Source organism: Tachyglossus aculeatus, chromosome 12, assembly GCF_015852505.1.
Source record: "Tachyglossus aculeatus isolate mTacAcu1 chromosome 12, mTacAcu1.pri, whole genome shotgun sequence".
NCBI classification, from domain to species: Eukaryota; Metazoa; Chordata; class Mammalia; order Monotremata; family Tachyglossidae; genus Tachyglossus; species Tachyglossus aculeatus.
In genome coordinates, this window is record NC_052077.1 from 44,096,245 (window position 1) to 44,122,688 (window position 26,444).

At 48.8% G+C, this 26,444-nt stretch overlaps 1 protein-coding gene across 3 annotated transcripts in view; it reads right to left on the reverse strand.

Moving 5' to 3' along the window:
- The window catches only part of PDLIM3 (PDZ and LIM domain 3), a 50,417-nt gene continuing 23,973 nt past the window's right edge, over positions 1-26,444 (reverse strand). The window contains exons 4-8 of one of the 3 annotated variants that reach the window (XM_038755293.1): positions 18,964-19,031; positions 13,735-13,998; positions 7,945-8,078; positions 5,600-5,708; positions 1-724 (exon numbers count right to left, since the gene is read on the reverse strand). In XM_038755293.1, the coding sequence (XP_038611221.1) occupies positions 535-724; positions 5,600-5,708; positions 7,945-8,078; positions 13,735-13,998; positions 18,964-19,031 (765 nt within the window). In that variant the 3' untranslated portion in view covers positions 1-534. Of the gene's footprint in view, positions 725-5,599; positions 5,709-7,944; positions 8,079-13,734; positions 13,999-18,963; positions 19,032-19,420; positions 19,609-26,444 lie in introns of all 3 variants that reach the window. The other 2 variants (XM_038755292.1, XM_038755291.1) reach the window with 2 other exon arrangements.

Consider the following 26,444-nt stretch of genomic DNA (forward strand, 5'->3'; position numbering starts at 1 on the left):
TTAAAACTAAAGAAGAGTTTTATTTTTTAATAAACACGGTAGTTGAAACAAACACAGTAGTATTGTAACGCAAAATGGCTGCTCTCTACTGATTCTATTTGTGCAAATGTCTGGCTGAGAGGGGAAAAAAATTAACAGGAGCAGTATCCGGATCCAGCTACATGGGGGATAAGCCATTTTAAATTTTCTTAATACAAGATAGTAGATGGCATACAGAATTGTATCGCTTTAAACACTATTAAATTACTTGGGTAGCCTCACAGATGACACGATTGCCAAACTCAACGCATTCGAAGCCTTCTTAATAAACACCTGCCTCTCCTAAGCTCCACGTCACAAAGAAATCATCAGTTCAAAGACGACGGAGGGCATACGGCTTTCCACCCTTCTCCTTCCCAAAGCGGGGGGTGCCTGTCTGGGTGGCCTGAGTGTGTGTGTGTGTACACGTATGTGGGTGTACACGTGCGCAGGCGTGCTTGTGCAGGTGCGTGTACGCGGGCGTATGGGCACGGGTGCGTGTTTCGTCTGAGACGCTTAGGCTTTTGGATAAACGGTCACCGTGTCGTACCCCTCCGGAGGACGGGTGCGAGCTCGAGCGTGGGTTTCACAATACAACTGCCCCTCCACGACAAAGTAGCCCTTTTGCTTCAGGTTGAGATTGCAGTCGGCGCACACGAAGCACTCGGGATGCCGGTACTTATCCCGTGCCTTCACCACGGCCCCGCTGCAGGGAAAAAACAAGGAAGAGTGAGAGGAGCAGCTTGGCCTAACGGGAAAAAGTATCGGTCTGGGATTCAGGGGACCCAGGTTCTAATCATAACGCTGTCAGTTGCCTGCTTTTCGACTGTGAGCCCACTGTTGGGTAGGGACTGTCTCTATGTGTTGCCAACTTGTACTTCCCGAGCGCTTAATACAGTGCTCTGCACACAGTCAGCGCTCAATAAATACGATTGATGATGATGATGATGATGATGATGACCCCTGGTCAGGTCACCTAACTTCTCTGGGCCTCAGCTTCCTCATCTCTAAAATGGGGCTTAGTGCCTGCTAATAATAATAATAATAATAATGATAATAAATATGTATTCTTATTATGGTGCTTGTTAAGTACTTACTATGTGCCAAACACTGTTCTAGGCTCTGGGGAGGATACAGGGTGATCGGGTTGTCCCACGTGGGGCTCACAATCTTCATCCCCATTTTCCAGAGGAGGTCACTGAGGCCCAGAGAAGTGTACAGATTTTTTACTTTATTTATTTTACTTGTACATATTTACTATTTTGTTAATGCTGTGCATATAACTTTAATTCTATTTGTTCTGACGATTTTGACACCTGTCTACGTTTTGTTTTGTTGTCTGTCTCCCCCTTCTAGTATATATCTATCTATCTATCTATATATGTAGATATATATCTATATATCTTTTAGACTGTGAGCCCACTGTTGGGTAGGGACCGTCACTATATGTTGCCAACTTGTACTTCCCAAGCGCTTAGTACAGAGTACAGTGCCCTGCACACAGTAAGCGCTCAATAAATACGATTGATTGATTGATTGATTCAAAGCATTGGGATAGATACAAGTTAATCAAGTTGGACACAGTCCGTGTCCCACTTGTGGCTCAAACTTTTAGAGGACGTGGGTTCTAATCCTGGCTCCGTCACTTGTATGTTGTGTGACCTTGGTGATCAATCAGTCAATCAATCAATCGTATTTATTGAGCGCTTACTGTGTGCAGAGCACTGTACTAAGCGCTTGGGAAGTACAAGTTGGCAACATATAGAGACAGTCCTTACCCAACAGTGGGCTCACAGTCTAAAAGATGATGATGAGAAGCAGCGTGGCTCAGCAGAAGGAGCCCAGGCTTTGGAGTCAGGGGTCATGGGTTCAAATCCCGGCTCCACCAATTGTCAGCTGTGTGACTTTGGGCAAGTCACTTCACTTCTCTGTGCCTCAGTTCCCTCATCTGTAAAATGGGGATTAAGACTGTGAGCCCCCAGTGGGACAACGTGATCACCTTGTAACCCCCCCAGGGCTTAGAACAGTGCTTTGCACATAGTAAGTGCTTAATAAATGCCATTATTATTATTATTATTATTATGATAAGTGCTTACTATGTGCCAAGCACTGTTCTAAGCGCTGGGGTAGATACAAGGTAATCAGATTGTCCCACATGGGGCTCACAGTCTTAATCCCCATTTTACAGATGAGATCACTGAGGCGCAGAGAAGCTAAACTGCTTGCCCAAGGTCACACAGCAGATAAGTGGCGGAGCTGGGATTAGAACCCACGACCTCAGGCTCCCAATCAGTCAATCAATCAATTGTATTTATTGAGCGCTTACTGTGTGCAGAGCACTGTACTAAGCGCTTGGGAAGTACAAGTTGGCAACATATAGAGACAGTCCCTACCCAACAGTGGGCTCACAGTCTAAAAGACCGGGTTTTTTCCACTAAGCCATGCTGCTGTTCGCCCTCTTATTTAGACTGTGAGCCCCAGGTGGGATGAGGACTGTGTCAAACCTGATAATCTCGTATTTAATTAAGAACAGTGCTTGACACATAGTAAGCACTTAACAGATATAATGATAATAATAAGGCAAATCCATCATTCAAGTACAATAGTGGGGCTGGGACTCTGAGGGCCCTCATGAATCATCATCATCATCATCAATCATATTTATTGAGCGCTTACTGTGTGCAGAGCACTGTACTAAGCGCTTGGGAAGTACAAGTTGGCAACATATAGAGACAGTCCCGTTCATTCATCCCTCATGAATGAACGACTGTTCACCTGCATTCAGCTGCCTGAAAGACCCAAGGTTGGCACAGGATTTCAATTGAGGTTTCTCTCTGATGGGAGGTGGCGGGGTGTTTATGTGTGAGAAGGTCGGGGAGGGGAAGTGTGTGGGAATAATATAATAATAATAATAATGGCATTTATTAAGCGCTTACTATGTGCAAAGCACTGTTCTAAGCGCTGGGGAGGTTACAAAGTGATCTTCAGTTACCTCATCTGGAAAATGAGGGATTAAGACTGTGAGCCCCCCGAGGGACAACCTGATTACATTGTATCCTCCCCAGCGCTTGCACAAAGTAAGTGCTTAATAAAATGCCATTATTATTATTATTATCAGGTTGTCCCACGGGGGCTCTCAGTCTTAATCCCCATTTTACAGATGAGGTCACTGAGGCCCAGAGAAGTGAAGTGACTTGCCCAAAGTCACACAGCTGACAACTGGCGGAGCCGGCATTTGAACCCATAACCTCTGACTCCAAAGCCCGGGCTCTTTCCACTGAGCCACGCTGCTTCAAATGTAGTCATTAGACATCTCCTCCAAGGTAATCATATCAAAGTCCCCATCCCACAAGCGGCCTACTGTCTCTAATTGCTTTCTCTTAATTAGGATTAGGCCATTTGTCCCCGACTGTGTTCAGCCTCATTTACTTGTATCATTCCCCAGTGCTTAAAATGGTGCTTGGCACATAGAAAGCAAACTCTAGACTGTAAGGATATGGAATGTGTCTACTTATTCATCATCATCATCATCATCAATCGTATTTATTGAGCGCTTACTATGTGCAGAGCACTGTACTAAGCGCTTGGGAAGTACAAATTGGCAACATATAGAGACAGTCCCTACCCAACAGTGGGCTCACAGTCTAAAAGGGGGAGACAGAGAACAAAACCAAACATACTAACAAAATAAAATAAATAGGATAGATATGTACAAGTAAAATAAATAAAGAAAGAAAGAAAGAAAGAAAGAATAATACTTATTCTGTTGTATTGTACTATTCCAAGAGCTTAGTACAGTGCTCTGCACATAGTAAGCACTCGATAAATACCACTGATTAACAAATACCGTATTTATTAAAAAATCCCCCATCTCTCCTTGCCTGGTCTGGAGGCTGCACTTGGTGATTTTCTTTCACCCCCAGCTCCACTGGGAAGAATCGATTGAGAGGAAAACTCCTAATCTGGGGTCAAATTTTACATCCTCTGCTCCCAGGATTGCCAGTTGCATACAGCAGCAGGGCTTAGTGACAAGAGCGTACGTTTGGGAGTCAGAGGACGCGGGTTCTAATCCCGTCTGCTGTAGGATCTCGGGTAAGCCATTTAACTGCTCTATGCCTTGGTGACCTCATCTTTAAAATGGGCATTAAGACTGTGAGTCCCATGCGGGACAACCTGATTACCTTGTATCTAGCCCAGTGCTTGGCACGTAGTAAGGTCTTAAATACCATAATTAATCCAGCTCCAAGGAGCTTGCAGGCAGGTGAATATCATCTACTTGTACTTCCCAAGCGCTTAGTACAGTGCTCTCTCCACCCCTCTCTATCCCATCTTACCTCCTTCCCTTCCCCACAGCACCTGTATATATGTATATATGTTTGTACATATTTATTACCCTATTTATTTATTTATTTATTTTATTTGTACATATCTATTCTATTTATTTTATTTTGTTAGCATGTTTGGTTTTGTTCTCTGTCTCCCCCTTTTAGACTGTGAGCCCACTGTTGGGTAGGGACTGTCTCTATATGTTGCCAATTTGTATTTCCCAAGCGCTTAGTACAGTGCTCTGCACATAGTAAGCGCTCAATAAATACGATTGATGATGATGATGATGATGCTCTGCACACAGTAAGCGCTCAATAAATACGATTGATGATGATGACGATGATCTAAGTGGTTCTCCTCTTTCCTGGCTTCGGTCCCAGCCTGGAGCGGTCTGGGGAAATGCAGGCTTTGACTGGCCGGGAATGACAGTGATTGAAAAAATACCGTTTCCATCCAAAGTTCAGGTGGGTTCCGACTCTTGCATACACTAAGTGTGAGTGAGGAAACGAGCCCACTGTTGGGTAGGGACCATCTCTATATGTTGCCAACTTGTACTTTCCAAAGTGCTTAGTACAGTGCTCTGCACACAGTAAGCGCTCAATAAATACGATTGATTGATTGATTGATTCCGCTCAGGGCCTCTAGTTCAGCTACAGCAAGTGAAGATGGCTCAGTTCTGCTTTAGGAACAGCTCGAGGTTCTGGTGCAATCCCACCCAAAATGCCAGCTGCGTTCAATTCGGACTCTAGACCTCAGTAAACTGTTCCCCAGATTTCTTATATATAAACATCTCAATCTCAGGGCGGCAGCAGAAAACCCTCTAAGCCGCATTTCAGAGGTTCTGGTTTGCTTTTCTCATCATCATCATCATCATCAATCGTATTTATTGAGCGCTTACTATGTGCAGAGCACTGTACTAAGCGCTTGGGAAGTACAAATTGGCAACATCTAGAGACAGTCCCTACCCAACAGTGGGCTCACAGTCTAAAAGGGGGAGACAGAGAACAAAACCAAACATACTAACAAAATAAAATAAATAGAATAGATGTGTACAAATAAAATAAATAAATAGAGTAAAAAATATGTACAAACATATATACATATATACAGGTGCTGTGGGGAAGGGAAGGAGGTAAGATGGGGGGGATGGAGAGGGGGGCGAGGGGGAGAGGAAGGAAGGGGCTCAGTCTGGGAAGGCCTCCTGGAGGAGATGAGCTCTCAGTAGGGCCTTCTCAGGTTTATAAATGATACTTACACAATACCGCTGCCACATTTGTCGCACAACGGCAACTTCTGGACACCTCCGGCTCCGGCCCCAGGTTTCGTCACGGGGGCCCGCACGCTTCTTGTCCCGACTGGCCGATCTTTTGGAAAACAAAATGTTGGTTCCTGTCTCAAGTGCTGGAGCAGACTAGTGATCCAACCACCCAGGCCCCCCCTCTCAGACAGCATTAGAACAGGGGAGATGGACCCACGAGGTGACTATAGGCTGAACGTCCCCCGATATCCTGGGATCTTGAAACCACAAATCCCAGATGCAATGGGCTCCACGCTGAGCCTCCTCTGTCTGGACATGGATTTCCAGGTATTTACAGTGAGCAAGGGCAGCAGGGCATAGGCGGAAGGTGGGCTGACCGCGGCTCCACGACAGTCCCAATTTTTTTCTAAAATTCCTCAGGACCATCTGTGAAATCTAGGACTGTCCCAATCAAACCAGGATGTATGTTTTGGTTTGCCTGATTTTGAGGCAATGTTGCCAGCTTGTACTTCCCAAGCGCTTAGTACAGTGCTCTGCACACAGTAAGCGCTCAATAAATACGATTGATTGATTGATTGAGGCACGCACTTCGATCTCAGGACCTGCACAAAGGAATCTTTAGGCTGTGGCTCCAAGGAAAATAGCAGACCAACATGGAATTAAGCAGGAGAAACCACCCAAAACCAAATTTGCAGCAGGAGGGATTGGGAAAAAGACTGAGACGTTAAGGGTGGTGGGATCCTGGCTCAGGTAACCAAGCGCCTTCTGTAGACTGTAAGCTCATTGTAGGCAGGGAATGTGTCTTTTTATTGTTATAATGTACTCTCCCAAGTGCTTAGTACAGTGCTCTGCACACAGTAAGTGCTCAATAAATACAGTTGAATGAATGAATGAATTAATAATATGGAGATTTGGGGGAAAACAGGGAAACCACAGTCTCTCTGGGAATCTGGAGGGCGAGGGAACACGTGGCCTACACTAGGGCACTGATGCCAACTGATCCTCTTTCCTATTACTATTATTGCTAATAATAATGATAATCATGATGATATTTGTTAAGCACTTACTATATGTCGAGAACTGTATTAAATGCTGGGGTGGATACAAGATAATCAGGTTGGATACAATCAACCCCTGTCCCATATGGGGCTCACAGTCTAAGCAGGAGAGAGAACAGTGATTGAATCTTCATGTGACAGGTGAGGAAACTGAGGCACGGAGACGTGAAGTGACTCATCCAAGGTCACGCAAGAGGCAAGTTCCCAGGTCTCCTGCTTCCCAGGCTTGTGCCCTTTCCACTAGGCAACACTGCTTCTTCATTCGTTCATTCAATCAATCGCATTTATTGAGCGCTTACTGTGTGCAGAGCACTGTACTAAGCGCTTGAGCATTGTACTAAGCTTCTTACTTACAGAACTTACTCACAATACACAATCCCCTTCCTTCCTCTCCCCCTCGTCCCTCTCTCCATCCCCCATCTTACCTCCTTCCCTTCCCCACAGCACCTGTATATATGTATATATGTTTGTACATATTTATTACTCTATTTATTTATTTATTTAACTTGTACATATCTATTCTATTTATTTTATTTTGTTAGTATGTTTGGTTTTGTTCCGTCTCCCCCTTTTAGACTGTGAGCCCACTGTTGGGTAGGGACTGTCTCTATATGTTGCCGACTTGTACTTCCCAAGCGCTTAGTACAGTGCTCTGCACACAGGAAGCGCTCAATAAATACGATTGATTGATTGATTGAATACAGAAGCACTGTACCGCGCTTCTTATACTTGCCCATTTCCAACTGCGTGGCGACATAGGAGAAGCACTGTGAGCCCGCTGTTGGGTAGGGACCGTCTCTATATGTTGCCAACTTGTACTTCCCAAGCGCTTAGTACAGTGCTCGGCACACAGTAAGCGCTCAATAAATACGACTGATTGATTGATTGAGAAGCAGCGTGGCTCAATGGAAAGAGCCCGGGCTTGGGAGTCCGAGGACATGAGTTCAAATCCCAGCTCCGCCACTTGTCAGCTGTGTGACTGTGGGCAAGTCACTTAACTTCTCTGTGCCTCAGTTTCCTCATCTGTAAAATGGGGATGAAGACTGGGAGCCCCCTGTGGGACAACCTGATCACCTTGTAACCTCCCCAGCGCTTAGAACAGTGCTTTGCACATAGTAAGCACTTAATAAATGCCATTATTATTATTATAGGTCAACAGAACTGAAGGATAAAGATGGATGAGTCCCGGGCGGGCCGGGGTCCCCACCTTGGGGAGTTTCCTGAGCCCCGTCCATGATGGCTCCCCACACCAACCCCCCTCAAGCAGGCCCCAGGGGTGCTCACCAGGGTCATCGTTGACCATGTCCTGGAGCACCTTGAAGGAGCCCGACTGGCGAGGCTGAGTCGGCTGGTCCTGGTCGTCGTGAAGCATGCGGTACACATCAGAGCCCTGGGGTGGCACGGGGGACGTCGAGTCACTGACAGGGGAGGAGAGAGGGAGACATCAGCGCCCAGGACGGGGCAGGCGGCCAGGGGCCATCTCCAGATGTGGAATGGGGGTGGGTCGCCCCAACACATCTTAGCCACATCCTTCAAGAGAATTCCAAATCCCTGCCCCCCAAAGCAGGTTGTCACTTGGGACACATATATACCTGTATATATGTTTGTACATATTTGTTACTCTATTTATTTATTTTACTTGTACATATCCATTCTATTTATTTTATTTTGTTAGTATGTTTGGATTTGTTCTCTGTCTCCCCCTTTTAGACTGTGATCCCACTGTTGGGTAGGGACTGTCTCTAGATGTTCCCAACTTGTACTTCCCAAGCGCTTGGTCCAGTGCTCTGCACACAGTAAGCGCTCAATAAATATGATTGATGATGATGATGATGATGACAAAAGATACTGCCCCTGACGTTCCAACATTTCACTTTAAATGCCCCTCTTCCCATCCTCTCCCTTGACCCCCCCACCCCCAGCCTCCCAAATCCACACAGCGGCAGCAGACACAATAGGCGAGAAGATGGAGGGCAGGGAACAAGTACGTTGCTTCCCAATCCTTCAATCAGTGGTATTTACTGAGTACTTACTGTGTGCACAGCACTGTGCTAAGTGCTTGGGAGAGAACAATACGTGATCTCTTTTAGACTGTGAGCCCACTGTTGGGTAGGGACTGTATATGTTGCCAATTTGTACTTCCCAAGCGCTTAGTACAGTGCTCTGCACATAGTAAGCGCCCAATAAATACGATTGATGATGATGATGATCTCTGCCCACAAGGAGCTCACAGACAAGAGGGTGGTGCTTCTCTTGGTGTCTCCCAAGTGTTCAGCAGAGTGCTCTGCTCACAGTAGGCACACAGTACATATCGAGAGGATGGGGAGATGGGAAACATCTCCCGCTGTTGCCATGGCAACTAGCTCCAGGATGCTGCCCCTGGCCGCAATCTCAGGGGAGACATGGGCCCCGGAGAGGCCCTGGCAGGGCCGGAATTAGTTCCCACGTCTCATAATAATAATAATAACATTGGCATTTATTAAGCGCTTACTATGTGCAAAGCACTGTTCTAAGCGCTGGGGAAGTTACAAGGTGATCAGGTTGTCCCACGGGGGGCTCACAGTCTTAATCCCCATTTTATAGCTGAGGGAACTGAGGCATGGAGAAGTTAAGTGACCTGCCCAAAGTCACACAGCTGACAACTGGTGGAGTCGGGGTGGAGTCTCATGCCTCTTAGGCTTGTGTTCTTTCCACTAGGCCACACTGCTTCTTGTGCTAACCCACTTCCAACTTTGTGGAGATATTTGCCAACAGGCTTGAAGGATAAGACGGAAGAGTCCCGGGCCTGGATCCTCACCTGGGGGAATTCCTGAGCATCCACCAGCCCCACCCAAGCAGTTTCTCTCCTGCTGTGGATGCTGCTTGCTCTGCCTCTTGCCAAGCTCTGAGACCCCTCCTAGGGCTATGGATAGCTCAGCCAGGGCAGGAGTTTCTGCTGCTGCCACCCAACAGAACCCTACAACCCCCTGGCTGCACGTTTCGTAGCTCCGTTAGATTTTCCAAAGCACATGCTCGGATGATTAGCTGTAGGGGCTGTGGGTCATCATCATCATCAATCGTATTTATTGAGCGCTTACTGTGTGCAGAGCACTGTACCAAGCGCTTGGGAAGTACAGGTTGGCAACATCTAGAGACAGTCCCTACCCAACAGTGGGCTCACAGTCTAAAAGGGGGAGACGGAGAACAAAAACAAACGTACTAACAAAATAAAATAAATAGAATAGATATGTACAAGTAAAATGAATAAATAAATAAACATATTAACAAAAAAAATAAATAGAATACATATGTACAAATAGATAAATAATAAATAAATAAATGTACAAATAAAGTAGATACAAACTAATTGTTCTGGACACAGTCTAAGCCCACCATGGGGTTCAGAGTCTTAATCCCCATTTTACAGATGAGGTTACTGAGGCACAGAAAAGTTGAGTGACTCACCCAAGGTCACACAGCAGACAAATGGCAGAGCCGGGATTAGAAACCGGGCCCTTGTGACGTCCATGCCCGGGATCTATCCCCCAGGCTATGCTGCTTCTAGTTTCAGCGATAAGTCTAGCCCACTGTTGGGTAGGGACTGTCTCTACATGTTGCCAACTTGTACCTCCCAAGCACCCAGTACAGTGCTCTGCACACAGCAAGCGGTCAACATCTCTTCCCCCAATCCAAGGCTGAGACCGTCTCAGGGTCTTCTGACTACACAAGCCTGGAGGCTGGGACCAAGACAAAGGACAAAGGAGACTTCATTCTATTTTCCTCCCAGTCCAGTGGCTGGACACTGGAGCAAAAGGAGCTTTCCCTCCTACAGGAGAGATGGGGCTTAAGAGACTAACAACCTCTTAGAAATAGAATGGAAGATTGGGAGTTTGTAAATGATAATGATAATTATGGTATTTGTTAAGTGCTACTATGTGCCAGGCACTGGGGTGGACACAAGCAAATCAGGTTGGACACAGTCCCTGTCCCAGGTGGGGCTCACAGTCTCAATCCCCATTTTACAGATGGGGTAACTGAGGCATAGAGAAGTGAAGTGACTTGTCCAAGGTCATGCATCATCATCATCATCATCAATCGTATTTATTGAGCGCTTACTATGTGCAGAGCACTGTACTAAGCGCTTGGGAAGTACAAATTGGCGACATATACAGACAGTCCCTACCCAACAGTGGGCTCACAGTCTAAAAGGGGGAGACAGAGAACAAAACCAAACATACTAACAAAATAAAATAAATAGAATAGATATGTACAAATAAAATAAATAAATAAATAGAGTTAAAAATATGTACAAACATATATCCATATATACAGGTGCTGTGGGGAAGGGAAGGAGGTAAGATGCGGGGGATGGAGAGGGAGATGGGGGGGATGGAGAGATGCAGCAGACTATTGGCAGAGCCAGAATTAGAACCCAGGACCTTCTGACTCCCAGTCCTGTGCTCTATCCACTACGCCAGGCTGCTTCTCTGGGGCGTACTTTTTTGAGTAAAGAAAAACTTGAGTGCCAGCTCTTCCTTCTGTTCACCTCCCTGCTTCCATGATAGAGACGGAACAGGAAGAGAAGAGGAAGAGACAAAGGGGTAGATGGGACAAACTGAATTGTTCCCCAAATCTCACAACATTAGGATGAGCGATGTCCAGGAAAGGTAGTAAGTTCCAGACAAACTAAAGAAAACACACTTCATACAGTGGCTAGTAAGTACATATGGATGACAGGAATGGCGTTATCTAATGAGCGCTCTGGTCAGTCTTTAACAAAGCATCTTGACTCTCAGTGGAACCATGTGCTAGTTTCTCTCCTGGACACCCGCCCTCGTAATTAGGGCCATCCAACACCCCTGACTCTCCCCTCTCCACCCTGATTTTGGATCGTTCTTCCATCAATCAATCAATCAATCAATTGTATTTATTGAGCGCTTACTGTGTGCAGAGCACTGTACTAAGCGCTTGGGAAGTACAAGTTGGCAACATACAGAGACAGTCCCTACCTAACAGTGGGCTCACAGTCTAACTTTTAACAGGTTTAGGAAGTAAATGGAGAAACGCATGGGCAAGCTATCCATAATCTATTACGAGTAGGCAACCATTAGACAGCTCCTCCAATATTTATTTTATTTGGACATATTTATTCTATTTATTTTATTTTGTTAGTATGTTTTGTTTTGTTCTCTGTCTCCCCCTTCTAGACTGTGAGCCCGCTGTTGGGTAGGGACTGTCTCTATATTCATTCAATCGTATTTATTGAGCACTTACTGTGTGCAGAGCACTGTACTAAGCGCTTGGGAAGTCCAAGTTGGCAACATATAGAGACGGTCCCTACCCAACAGTGGGCTCACAGTCTAGAACGGGGAGAATATGTTGCGAACTTGTACTTCCCAAGTGCTTAGTACAGTGCTCTGCACACAGTAAGTGCTCAATAAATATGATTGAATGAATGAATGAATGAAAAAGTACCCTGCTGCTGTCCTGAGACGAAGTCCTGCAGTACAGTGCTCTGCACACAGTAAGTGCTCAATAAATACAATTGATTGATTGAAACATTAGCCCTCGAGGATTGCTGACACCCCCAGCTCCCCAGGCTCACGCACTCCAGCCTCTCCACGCCCCCGACCCCCGTCCCCCAGGCTCGCTCCACGGAGATGCGGGGATTGTTAACGGACATGTCAGAAAGCTCTCTGGTCTTGAGCATGGTGAGGTTAAATAACGTGGGAGGAAATCAGAAAACACAGGTGAGTCAATTAATCGGGACCAAACAGCCGTAGATCTTGGCCGACAAAAGCAACCGGACCCTAATCCAGGAGACGGTGGCCCACTCGGCTGATCATCCAGTTTGCTGCCTGTAATCGGTGACTGACCACTCGCCCAAAGACCATTTTCTCCCCCGTCCCCCCAGATGGTTAACTTTCTCTTAACTCCCAGCCTCAGTAACCACATCGGGCCAGCTCCAGAGAGGAAAGGGCAGAAAGTGAGAGAAAGGAGGGCTTAGAGGGTGTAAACTGCTTTCCCTCTATTTATTGTTATATTGTACTTTTTTTTAATGGCATTTATTAAGCGCTTACTATGTGCACAGCACTGTTCTAAGTGCTGGGGAATTTACAAGGTGATCAGGTTGTCCCACGTGGGGCTCACAGTCTTCATCCCCATTTTACAGATGAGGGAACTGAGGCCCAGAGAAGTTAAGTGACTTGCCCAAAGTCACTTTCACTTTCCCAAGCATTCACTCAGTACCACGCTTTGCATACAGTAAGTGCTCAAAAAATAGGACTGACTGCCTCTCCCAACAGCCCACGTAGCCAACTGAGCCAAGAATGGAGTCTCTCGGATAGATCATAGAGAAGCAGGGAGCTGAGAGACTGCTCTTCGAGAGAGATGAATGTGTCTGTTTATTGTTATAGTGAACTCTCCCAAGTGCTTAGTAATAATAGTAATAATAATAATGGCATTTATTAAGCACTTACTGTGTACAAAGCACTGTTCTAAGTGCTGGGGCGGTTACAAAGTGATCAGGTTGTCCCACGGGGGGCTCACGGTCTTAATCACGGTCTTTTAGACTGTGAGCCCACTGTTGGGTAGGGACTGTCTCTATATGTTGCCAATTTGTACTTCCCAAGCGCTTAGTACAGTGCTCTGCACATAGTAAGCGCTCAATAAATACGATTGATTGATTGATTGATTGATTAATCCCCATTTTACAGATGAGGGAACTGAGGCCCAGAGAAGTGACTTGTCCAAAGTCACACAGCTGACAATTGGCAGAGTACAGAGCTTTGACCACAGTAAGTGCTCAACAAATATGAGTGAATGAATGAATGAGCGATACAGGATTTCTACAGAGGGAAACCTACTACGGGAAGACTGATCCAGCTCCTTTCCTCCCCAATTCCACCTGTCCAGACCCATCTCCGGCCCTTGGTTCTGTTCTTGCCACTCCATAGGTAGCAGTAGCACGTCCCGGGCAGTCATCCCATTTTGAACACCGCCTGCCCGGTTAGCGTCGGTTACCCCACGTCACCCCCCGACCGGCTCCATGCTCCTAGCCGGCGGGGTCCCCGCGGCCCCGGGGTCCTGGATTACCTCGGTAAGGGCGTCTCCCCCAGGGCTGTGGAGACCTGGCCCTGCAGGGTCTCCATTATATTGTCGTCTGAATACAACTGCATGGGCGTGTTAAACTGAGCGTGGACAATCTTGACTCCGGGCAGCTCCATTTCCAGGGGAATGTTGGGCGCCATTTTAGCAGCCGCTTTCAAGTCAGTCGGGCAAATGGAGCTAATGGTACTGACTGAAGACGGGGTGCTGCGCCCGCTGCCGCAGTCAAGGCCCGAGGGGGTGCTGCAGCCGCTGTGGGGGCCCCCGGGGTGGACGGGTGGCCCGAGGACGCGGCCGATGGTCCGGACGGGGAAGACAAAACAGAGAACAAGGTGCCTGGACGTTAACGGGGTTGTGAGGGAAGAGAGAGAGGCCGAAGAGGCAAGAGCCAGCGGAGAAGCAGAGGCCAAAGCGTGCCCATTCCAGCCCCCACAAGCGGCTGCTCCGAACTGGAGGAAAAGGCTGGGAACCCATCCCTACTCCTTCCCTCCGCACCAGAAACGAAGCCGCGTTAAGCCCGGGGTTTGCGGGGAGGGAAGGAAGGCTTCTCCTCTGAAACGAGCCAATTGCAAAAGACTGGAAGAATTTAGCAGGTGGTATTCTTACAGGAAAAAGAAGAGAATTCAGCTGATTCCTTTCAGTGGAAATGTTTTAGCAAATATTTTCAACAGTGAATAAATGGTCCTGCACAAACTGCTCACGAAGACAATGACAAGGAAACTCTGCTACTGTGCCTAAAACATTCCCAGGACTCTGTCGCCAACAGGGCACCAATACTCCTGGACGTGCTGTTGCCCATCTAGCTATAGATCCACGATGGACCATCCAACACCCCTGGATCTCTCCTCTCCATCTCTGACTCCCCGTCAGGCACCCAGCTCAGCCTAACCAACACTCCTGACTTTTCCCTCTCCATCCCTGACTTTCCCTCCAGTGACCTCCTACCGTGGACTGCTGCTCAACTATAGATAATAATAATAATAATAATAATAATGGCATTTGTTAAGCGCTTACTATGTGCAAAGCACCGTTCTAAGCGCTGGGGGGATACAATGTGATCAAGTTGTCCCACGTGGGGCTCACAGTCTTAATCCCCATTTTTACAGATGAGGGAACTGAGGCTCAGAGAAGTTAAGTGACTTGCCCAAGGTCTCACAGCAGACTTGTGGTGGAGCTGGGATTCGAACCCATGACCTCTGACTCCAAAGCCCGGGCTCTTTCCACTGAGCCACGCTGCTTCTCTTAATCTTTCCCAACCCTCTTGAACTTAATAAAAACATAAGCTAGATAATAAATAATAATGATGGCATTTATTAAGCGCTTACTACGTGCAAAGCACTGCTCTAAGCGCTGGGAAGGTTACAAGGTGATCAGGTTATCCCACAGGGGGCTCACAGTCTTAATCCCTATTTTACAGATGAGGGAACTGAGGCCCAGAGAAGTTAAGTGACTTGCCCAAAGTCACACAGCTGACAAGTGGCGGAGCGGGGATTAGAACCCATGACCTCTGACTCCAAAGCCCGGGCTCTTTCCACTGAGCCACGCTGCTTCCAGTGATACCCAGTGCAGGCCCCTTGGTCCACCAAACCTAGGGTTCAGTATGTTGCCAACTTGTACTTCCCAAGCGCTTAGTACAGTGCTCTGACAGTAAGCGCTCAATAAATACGATTGATTGATTCTGTCTCCAACAGGGGCACCAGAACACTTGGAGTAACTGTCACTGGTTGCCCTCCTGGACACCCCATTCTCGGGGTCAGAGATGGACCGTTCAACCCCTCCAATTTCCCCCTCTGCATTCCTGACCCTCCATCTAGTAATCTATTATGGACCTCCTCCCATCCATGAATTTATCCCTTAATTTAAATAGCTTTGCTTCAAAAGGGCAGGTACTTTGTCTGATCAAGTAGTTGGGCTAGTGTGCACCAGTAATGATCTTAAAGTCCCCAAGGGAATTGCATTTTTAACTTGTCCTGAAATTGCTTACTTTTAAAAATAGAGCATCATCCATCGTATTTATTGAGCGCTTACTGTGTGCAGAGCACTGTACTAAGCGCTTAGATGGCCATGTCTTAATTGCTATGGGATGTCAGGCTGTATTTAATTCCTAAACTCTGTGGCTGAAAGTAGGTCATGGCTAAAATATAAAAGAAAAGACGGAGATTTCAAGGTGGACCCTCCAGGAAACACAGTCTAGGGTGGGCCAACATAGTTGTCCACATCACTCACTGAAGGAACCTGGATCTGGGCCTGTGGCAGCTCCAGACTATAATTTATCGATTGACCCACAGGATTTTACCGGTTGCGTAGACTTGGGCACTGCTTACTGGCCCACAGGGTGGTTATTCGTTCAATCGTATTTATCGAGCACTTACTGCGTGCAGAGCGCTGTACTAAGTGCTTGGGAAGTATAAATCGGCAACATATAGAGACGGTTCCGACCCAACAGTGGGCTCACAGTCTAGAAACTGGTTATGCAGGTTTGGCCCCAGCGAGCCAAGCTCGCTGGGCTGGCTTCGGGGAAAAGGAAGGCATAGTGGCACATGGGAGCAGAGGCCTCCGGGAGAGGAGTCTGAAAGCCATGACGTCCTGAGACAAATGAGAAGCAGGGCTGTCATCAGGTCAGCTGGGGAGCCAGCAGTGGGGGAGTGACTCTTCCGTGAGTGGGAGAATGACAGGAGGCCAGTACTTGCAGGAGTCGGGATCATCCCTCCAGGGTGAACTTAGGTCCTCCTGCTTGACTTCCCTGGGTTTGTGCAGGACCCCCCCTCTTCCTCAAGCCACCCAAACAGGTCCAGGGTTCTCCCCTCAACGTGTCAAGGAAGGCAAGGAGACACGAGGCACAAGCTCAAGCCAAAGAGCAGTGCCCCTGCCCCTTGGTGAGGTAAATCTCCCCTCCCATCAGCTAGAGCGTCAGACAACGGGACGGGCTAATCCCCGTGCCAGGCCCATGCCAGGTGGGTGGGTGGGTGGCTCTCCTGCAAAGCGTGCATGCCCAGGAAGTGAAGCAATCCCAGCAGCGCAGAGAAGCAGCCAGTCAGGGTCAGCATCCCGTGGCCCTTGGGGGAACCAAGGGACAGTGTTAGCTCGGTTCAAGCAAGCTACATTTCCCACACAGGTCCTGGCTCTCCCTCCCTTGCTCGGGGAGCCCTTGGCATGCGACGCAGGGCATCGGGCACTTGGAAATCTACGGGTGTTGTTTAGTCAGGGACACGAGGGAAAATCAGCCACCACGGGATGGGGGGGTGGGGGAGACAGTGGGTGAGGAGGAGGAGTAGTTGCCATGTCAATCAATCAATCAATCATATTGAGCGCTTACTGTGTGCAGAGCACTGTACTAAGCATTTGGGAAGTACAAGTTGGCAACATATAGAGACGGTCCCTACCCAACAGTGGGCTCACGTCCCAACTGAACACAAGGAAAATCTACTCTGTGCAGAGCATTATGATGGGCGTCTTCTCTGTGCAGACCACTGTGCTGGGTTCCTATTGGGTGTGTGGAGGATTGTGCTGGGTCCCTAATGATAATAATGATGGCATTTGTTAAGCGCTTACTCTGTGCAAAGCACTGTTCAAAGAGCTGGGGAAGTTACAAGGTGATCAAGTAGTCCCACGGGGGTTCACAGTCTTAATCCCCATTTTACAGATGAGGGAACTGAGGCACAGAGAAATGAAGTGACTTGCCCAAAGTCACACAGCTGACAATTGGCAGAGCCGGCATTAGAACCCATGACCTCCGACTCCAAAGCCCGAGCTCTTTCCACTGAGCCACGCTGCTTACGTATAGAACATTATATGGGCAACTACTGTGTGTAGGGCACTGTACTAAGTGCCTACTGTGGTGGGGGGGGGAGGGTGGTCAGCAAGAAAGGAGGCAGTAGGGTCTGTTAAATGCCCAGTTGTTCAGGAGGGCCCTCCCATTGCCCAGACTGGGACACCTGGGAAAACTTCTGGAAAGGAGTAGGAGCTGTGCCTTCCCCTAGTTGTATAGTCCTCCCCCAAATCCCTAATACAGTGTTCTGTACACAGTAAGTGCTCAATAAATACCCTTGACTGATGGATTGAGCTGGATGATAATCTCAATCCCGGGCTGGGGAAGGGGTTCAGGGCTCTGAGCATCTGGGGGTGGTGGGGAGAGGGGCAGGCCTGGAGGATGAGGGAAGGGGAGGGGGCAAATCATCATGGAAGGGAGGGAGGAAATCCTCTTAGATCAGATCACGGGGTCCCACACAGCTGGGACAACAAGGGTTGGCTCTGGAGCGAGGGATCAGGGAGACAGGGCATGAAAGGTGAACTGGGGGCTTATGTGTTCGTGGCTACAGCATGATTTTCATGTTTAATCGTATTTATTAAGCGCTTACTAAGTGCCAGGCACTATTCTAAATTCTGGGGTAGATACAAGGTAATCCCACATGGGGCTCATAGACTTAATCCCCATTGGACAGACGAGGTAATTTGGGCACAGAGAAGTGAAGTGACTTGCCCAAGGTCACACAGCAGACAAATGGTGGAGCCAGGATCAGAACCAGATCCTTCTGACTCCCCAGACCCAGGCTCTCTACACTAGGACATGCTGCTTCTGTTCACTTGCATGTGTGTTTTGGCATGTGTGTGCAGGGGAGGGGATTAGAGGGGGCTCGTCAGAGGTGGTATTATAGGGGGGGGTCGTCAGTCAAGAGAATCCTTGAATGAATGGGGGTCCAAGAGGAAAGGCTAGGAAGCTGGACTGAGGTGGGCAGATGGAGTTAGAGGGGGGTATGGAGTTTCACAGGTGAAGAAGAATGACGAGAAGCCCTTTCCAGACCATCCCTGCCCCCATTCCCATCTTCCTCAGCCCCTCTCTGGACATCTGCCTATACCCCTTCCCCCCTCACCTCCACCGTCATCCTGGTTATATGTCTTTGATTTCAGCCGGGCCTTCCTGAGCCCCCCAGCTCCACGTTCTCAGGGCCCAGAAGGTCACAGCCCCGGAGATAAAACCCCAGGAGTGCGCAAGAGCTTCAGCTATAAATAGCCCCGCCAGTAGCTGCAAACATCTCCGCGCGGCCCCCAGACCCGGCGCTTCCCCATGTCCACGCTCGGGCTTCCGCCTGATTTTCCTTTCTGGGCAAAGCTTCGGGAGGCGGAGGAGGCAACAGCAGCCCGGTCACTTTTGTTTGGGGTTAGTAAGGATGGGTTAAGTCAGTCATGCGCCCACACGGCACTCTGTCGAATGAGGACCTGCTTCGGCCTGGAAGTGTGAAAGGCTTGGGCCGAATATTGTGCTTGTGTTCAAAGTAGTTCACGTCCTAGAAAGACAAGGGGTTAAAGAGAAAAATCTTTCAGTCGCCGGACACCGGCTCTCGGGAGAGGGTGAGTGGTCAGGGCCTCGGCCTGGATGCCGTCCACGGCGGCTGGCTTTCCGATAGGACATCCTGCAGGAGCCGGGAGTAAGGCGGTGGGGAGGGTGGTAGGTCTTGCGGGAAAACCACAACCTCGGGTTTCTCCGCACCGCTCCACACCAACAGTTGAGAGAGGTCGCTGACTGGAAGAATGGTTTCCTCACCCCGGCCCCCGCCACCGCCCCTGTCTCTCCGGGTTCGAGGGAGCTTTTTCCTCAGACAGGGCGGGAGCGAAGACGTCAAGAGCTGGACTACCGAGAGGGAAGCAGGCCCGGGCCGGCGGGAGCGGTACTTACTTGGCCGGCGAGTGAGGAATTAGGCCCCGCAGTTGTCCGTGAAGGGCGTCTTCAATGTTCCCGGAGGAATACAGGCCAATTGGCGAGTTATAGGAGGAGCTGACTACCTGCCTTTTGTCATCAATATTTGCTGCCGCCACAAAAGGCTGGGCCCGCCTGTTGTGAGCCGTACCAATAGGCTTGAACTCCTGTGTGTGACAGGCAGACAGACACAAGCCACAGTGCACAAGGGAGTGGTTAGCGAGCGGAACCGGCAACGCTGCTCTGGTTAAAACAGGCGGAGGAACACCAACGGTCAGAAATCCCGCCCCGGACCGCAGGTCCACCCGGCCCAGGCCTGGGATTCTTGGAAGAACCGGCACCAGTTGTTCTCTGGGGTTCGGATGAGTGGGTCATCACTGCTCCCACTTTTTCCTCTGGGGTCCCAGAGTGGTTCTCTCACCCTCTGCTCCACCCCCAAATTGGTCACAGCCACCCCTGCAGCTGGTGACATTTTTGATCTGCAAGACCTCCGGCAGGAACGGGGCCCACCTACTTCTCGCCCCCTCCTTAGTGAAGAAATCTTTCTTTTGGTTAATCGTGGCATTTGTTAAGCGCTTTCTATGTGCCCAACACTGCATTAAGCGCTGGATAGCTACAGGATAATCCAATCCGATGCAGTCCCTGTCCCACCTGGGGCTCACATCTGAAGGGGGAGGGAAAACAGATATCGAATCCCCATTTTATAGATGAGGCAACTGAGGCACGGGGGAATTAAGCGGCTTGCCCAAGGTCGCCCAGCAGGTGCTTGGAAGAGTACAATACAAAGTTGGCAGACATGTTCTCTGCCCTACAATGAGCCCATGTCTCTCCCCATCCTAAAAAAAAAAATAATAATCCCTTGACCCCACAACTCGCTCCAGTTATTAACCCTTCTTCCTCCCCAAGCTCCTTGAGAGTTGTCTACACCTGCTATCTCCACATCCTTGCCTCCAGTTCTCTCCTTGACCCCCTCCAGTCTGCCCGCCCCCCCAGCCCTTTCACTCCATGGAAACTGCCCCCTCCAAGGTCACAAGTGACCACCCCAAATCTGATGGCCTCTATTTCATCCTAATCGTCCTTTACCCCGTAGCTGCTTTTGACACTGTGGACCACCCCCTTGAAATATTAGCCAACTTTGGCTTCACTGACACCATCCTCTCCCGGCTCTCCTCATATCTAACTGCTCCTTCCCAGTCTCTTGCGGGCTCCTTCTATCTCCCATACCCTAACTGTGGGAGTTAGGGTTAGACTGTGAGCCTACTATTGGGTAGGGACTGTCTCTATATGTTGCCAACTTGTACTTCCCAAGCGCTTAGTACAGTGCTCTGCACACAGTAAGCGCTCAATAAATACGATTGATGATGATGATGATGATGAAGTGACGGAGATGGGATTAGAACCCAGCTCTCCTGACTCCCGGTCCTGTGATCTTTTGCACTAGGCTGCTTCTGTTTGGTAGGCTTCGAAGCGGCTGCAGACCAGCTTCTCTGAGCTCCCCGTGTCCTGGGGCGGAGCAATGGGGGCCCCCCCTGCTCTCATCCTTTGTGATTTTGGAGACTTGAGTCCTCTGCCCCCTTACAGCCGGTCTGAGGAATCCCAAAGTCACTGGGCAACTCCTCATGTAGAAGATTCTCTCTCCCCTGGCCTTTATCTTTAACTCATTGCAGGTGGAGTAATTAGAGGAAAACACTAGAGAGGTCAGAAATCACAAGATGACTTTAGGTAGGAGGAGCAACATGATGTACGGGCTAGAGCCCGAACCTGGGAGTAAGAAGTAGAGAAGCAGCGTGGCTCAGTGGAAAGAGGACGGGTTTTGGAGTCAGAGGTCATGGGTTCGAATCCTGGCTCCACCACATGTCTGCTGTGTGACCTTGGGCAAGTCACTCAACTTATCTGAGCCTCAGTTCCCTCATCTGTAAAATGGGGATGAAGACTGTGAGCCCCAAGTGGGGCAACCTGATCACCTTGTATCCCCCCCAGCGCTTAGAACAGTGCTTTACACATAGTAAGCGCTCAATAAATGCCATTATTATTATTATAAGGTCAGGGGTTTTAATCCTGGCTGTGCCACTTGCCTGCTTGCTGAAATGGCAAACCATTTCACTTCTCCGTGCCCCAGTTACCTCATTTGTAAAATGGGGATGAAGACTGTGAGCCTTATGCCAGACAGGGACCGTGCTCAACCCAATTTGCTTTTATCCACCCCAGCGCTTAACACGGTGCCTGGAACATAGTAAACACTTAACAAATACCATAATAATTAACAATGAATTAATTAGGGTCATGGTCTTTAACTCCATGATGGATGATGAGAGGCAGTGAGGCCCAGTGGAAAGAGTACAGTTTTGCCACTGGCCTGCTGGATGGCCCTGGGCAATTCACCTAATCTCTCTGGGCCTCAGTTTTTCCATCTGTAAAATGAGGGTCAGATCCATGCTCTCCCTTCCTCTTAGCTCGTGAGCCCCAGGTGTTAAAAGGACTGGGTCCAATCTGATTATCCTGTCTCTATCTGAGTGCTTAGCACAGTTCATGGCATATACAGTAAGTATACGCTATAAATATAAATAAGTATATTTATAAAGTAAAATATAAGTACATATATAAGTATATAAGTATAAGTATATAGGTAACTATAAATACTATAGTATTTAGTATTTAGAGAAGCAGCGTGGCTCAGTGGAAAGAGCCCGGGCTTTGGAGCCAGAGGTCATGGGTTCAAATCCCAACTCCGCCAATTGCCACCTGTGTGACTCCGGGCAAGTCACTTCACTTCTCTGGGCCTCAGTTCCCTCTTCTGTAAAATGGGGATGAAGACTGTAAGCCCCCCGTGGGACAACCTGATCACCTTGTAACCTCCCCAGCGCATAGAACAGTGCTTTGCACATAGTAAGCGCTTAATAAATGCTATTATTATTATTATTATTATATAGTAAGTACTTAATAAATACCTAAAAAATTCCAAGTGGGAGAGTTAGGAATGGGAAAAGTCCAACTCTGACCATGAGGGTTGGTGTCCAAAAGGACCACAGACACACAGTTCCTGGCAAGCGTTCAGATGCCTCCGATGGAGGCAGAGTCCTGGGTCGGATAGAGCTGGGGAATATACGAGATGGTGCCACTCACGGCCTTATTATATGTTTTGATAAGGGAAGCAGATTAGGTACAAAGACCTTCCATGATTTACCATGCATCATCCAATCGGGACAGCCAAATTTCCCTATCATTGGTATATTTAATATCCACAGGTTTCCGATGACGTGACCCTGGGTCTGTACATTCACTGTGGGCAGAGAATGTGTCTATTTATTGTTATATAGCACCCTCCCAAGTGCTTAATGAAGTGCTCTGCACACAGTAAACGCTAAATAAATCTGATTGACTGGCTCACTTCAGAATCTCGGGGGGCTCCTGGGGAAGAGTCTTGGTCCTGTCTGTGCCTTAAGGTCTGCTTTCAAATGGAAATCGAGGCTTGCTCTTTTCAGAAAGAGCAAAAGAAAGAGTTTCTAGACTGCGGGCTCATGGTGGGCAGAATATGTATCTGTTTATTGCTGTACTCTCCCAAATGCTTAGTACACTGCTCTGCACAGGGTAAGAGCTCAATAAATACAATTGAATGAATGAATGAAAGAGGGGGTGCATTGACTGGGCAGAGAAGAGAATCGGTGCCCACTCCATCCTTAAAGGGAAGCAGCGTATCAGGATCACCAGGATTGACTGAGCTTCCAATGAATGCAAGGCACTGTACTGGATGCCCACTAGATGCAGAACCCTATACTGGGTGTCTGCCCTGGGCAGAACACTGTAACTGGCACCTGCCATGTGCAGAGTGCTGAACCTGGGGACCTGCAGAACTGGGCACGGGAACACTAAAAGGAAATAAAAGACAAGATCTTGCCCTCAAGATACTGCAGAACTGGGCACGGGAACACTAAAAGGACATAAAAGACAAGATCTTGCCCCCAAGGTACTCAGTGCTCACACACAGGCACTCATGCACAGCGTGTATAACAACGTTTTGCCTTAATGGTGGGACAGCTGCCTTGTTGTGATAAGTGAGAAATCAAGTGTTGGCAAATAAAGGGATCCAAAGAAAAGTTGTTTTCCGCTGTGCACTAAATTTGCAACAAAACAAATTTGCAAGCACCTTCCCTGATCCACATAAAAAAGATTGTAAGCTCCTCGAAGGCAGGGTTGTGTCTATCAGTGCTCTCGAACTCTCCTCAGTGCTCAGTGTAGTGTCCAGCACACAGCAGGCACTCAATCCTCTTGATTGATTGGTAGATAGATTGATAGGTACACACTGTGTACCTGCACTGGGGTGCAGGATAATAATAATAATAATAATAATAATAATAATAATAATAATAATAATAATAATAATAACAATAATAATAATGATGTTGGTATTTGTCCTTGAGGGCAGAGAGCATGTCTGCTGACTCACATGTACTCTCCCAAGTGCTCAGCACAGTGCTCCGCACACAGTAGGTCTGATGATTGAAAGCCTGATACTCACCATGACCCCTGACTTCTATGTGTGCAGGAAGTGGTGTGTGTGGGCTCATTTTCCTGCAGCCTTTTAGAATGGATCTTCTTTTTCCCAGTGGATCTGAGAGGTTCCACGATAGCCAGATAAATTTGTAAGCCAATCAAATGCCTCTTATACAAATCCCATCCCCTCATCGCAGGCCCCTTGTGATCCATTAATCAATCAAAAGTATGTTCAATAAATACGATTGATTGATGTTCTGAGCATCTCTTGGTGGCAGAATGCCATGCTGGGCACTTGGGAGAGTACAACAGTTAGTAGACATGATCCCTGCCCTCAAAGAGTTTACAGTCTAGCTTACAATCCAAAGGGGATGTTTTATTGTAGGATATGTATAAAACCGTGTGTGTCTATATAACTGGGTTGACGCATTCAGAAATACCTGCTCTGTGCTGGCTCACTGGGGCCTTGATGAAATTAAAGACAGAGGTGTGTTGGAGGAAAATTTCCAATTTCCTTAACCTCATGCGGGCCCAGATGGACTAGGAATCATGGAGCGTCAGGTGGTTTTGAGGTGGATGATTCCACAGACAGAAGCAGACCTCCCCCTTCAACCTCTGGTGACCCCTCCCCGTCACCCTCGCCCAACCAAAGCGTACAACAGCCTGGCACTGGAGGGCAATCGGCACCGGATCACCTCCCCTGAGGAACACTCTCGTTCTTGGAAGGCCTCTGGCTTCAGACACGGATGCTGCAGAACCACAGACCGGACAGACCCCCGTGTCCGAGGGCCGGCCGGAGTCAGACCCCCGGGACCGTGGGTGTTCCACCCCCACCGGCAGCAGAACGAAGGAAGCAATGGAGTGGCTTCCCCCCAGGGAAGAGGAGGCCAGTCCCGGCCTAAATGATGGCCAACCCTAGTTCCCTGTTCCCAGGATAGCGTTAGCTCCAGCGACAAAGCCAGCAGTAGCCACGGTAGCCCAGCTCTTGCGTCCGCACCCTCTCGAACCGGGCTAGGGAGTCCCCTGGCCATGGGAACTCTCCCTTCCGTCCTGCTCTGAGATTTCATGGGAAGCAGCGTGGCTCAGTGGAAAGAGCGCGGGCTTTGGAGTCGGAGGTCATGGGTTCAAATCCCGGCTCCGCCAATTACCTGTGTGACTTTGGGCAAGTCACTTAACTTCTCTGGGCCTCAGTTTCCTCATCTGTAAAATGGGGATTAAGACTGTGCGCCCCTCCGCGGGACAACCTGATCACCTTGTAATCTCCCCAGCACTTAGAACAGTGCTTTGCATATAGTAAGTGCTTAATAAATGCCATTATTATTATTATTTCAGGCCACCAGGGCAGGAGCTAAAACCGAGCAAGCTTTCTCTTGGTTCAGGAACAAGTAAGAATCTGAATAATTGCCCCTAATTCCCCACTTCGCTTTGCTACTGGAGACATATCTTAGTCTGAGGGTCTCAGGGTTCAGAATCTGGTGGGGGGGGGGGAGGAAAGCTTGCTTGGGTCCCCTCTTTCAGGGGCAGCCCCCACTGGCCCTGACTTGGATCCTCCTCGTGCCCCTCCTCTCCCTCCGCTGCCACACCGCATCCTGGGTTGTTAGCCCCCGGAGAAACCCTCAGCTTGAGGGGCTGCAGAGACCACCCTCTGGGCTCACTCCCTGAGACAGCCACTCTGACTCCCCAACTGAGGAACAAAGAGGGGATGGGAGCTCACAGAGGTGGTGGGTGTTGAAATCGGGGTCCCCAAAACAAGGTGATAACATCTGAGCCCACCCAACTTCTCTTTCTGTTGGGAGGAGGGGGGTGCACACCCGCTGACTTCACGGGGTCACCCCCGATCGCTGTGGCCCCGCTCCCAGCCACAATCCCAATTTGTAGGTGGACCCTCAGTTTCCCCTGGAAAGCCAGCTGGAGCTGGGCAGGTTGGGGGTGTCAGGACCGGCCCCCGTGGCCAAAGGACCTGACCTTGGCCTGGCCTGCATGAGGGTCCACACTGTGTACCTCCACTGGGCTGCAGGATAATAATAATAATAATAATAATAATGTTGGTATTTGTTAAGCGCTTACTATGTGCCAATCACTGTTCTAAGCGCTGGGGAGGATACAAGGTAATCAAGGTTGTCCCAAGTCGGGCTCACAGTCTTAATCCCCATTTTACAGATGAGGAAACCGAGGCACAGAGAAGTTAAGTGACTTGCCCAAAGTCACACAGCTGACAAGTGGCAGAGTCGGGATTAGAACCCATGACCCCTGACTCCCAAGCCCGGGCTTTTTCCACTGAGGTAGGGGCACGGCCCGGAGAAACGCTCTGCACATCCGCACGGCAGCAGGCGCGGGGAATGTGAGACGACCTGGGGCTTAGTACAGTGCTCTGCACATAGTAAGCGCTCAATAAATACCGTCGATTGACTGATTGATTGGGGTGAGTTCTCCGCTCTCCCGTGGTCCAGGGCCACCCCTGTCCAAGAGGACCCGAAGCCGAACCTTCCTGGGGTGGGTGAACGTTTGGTGC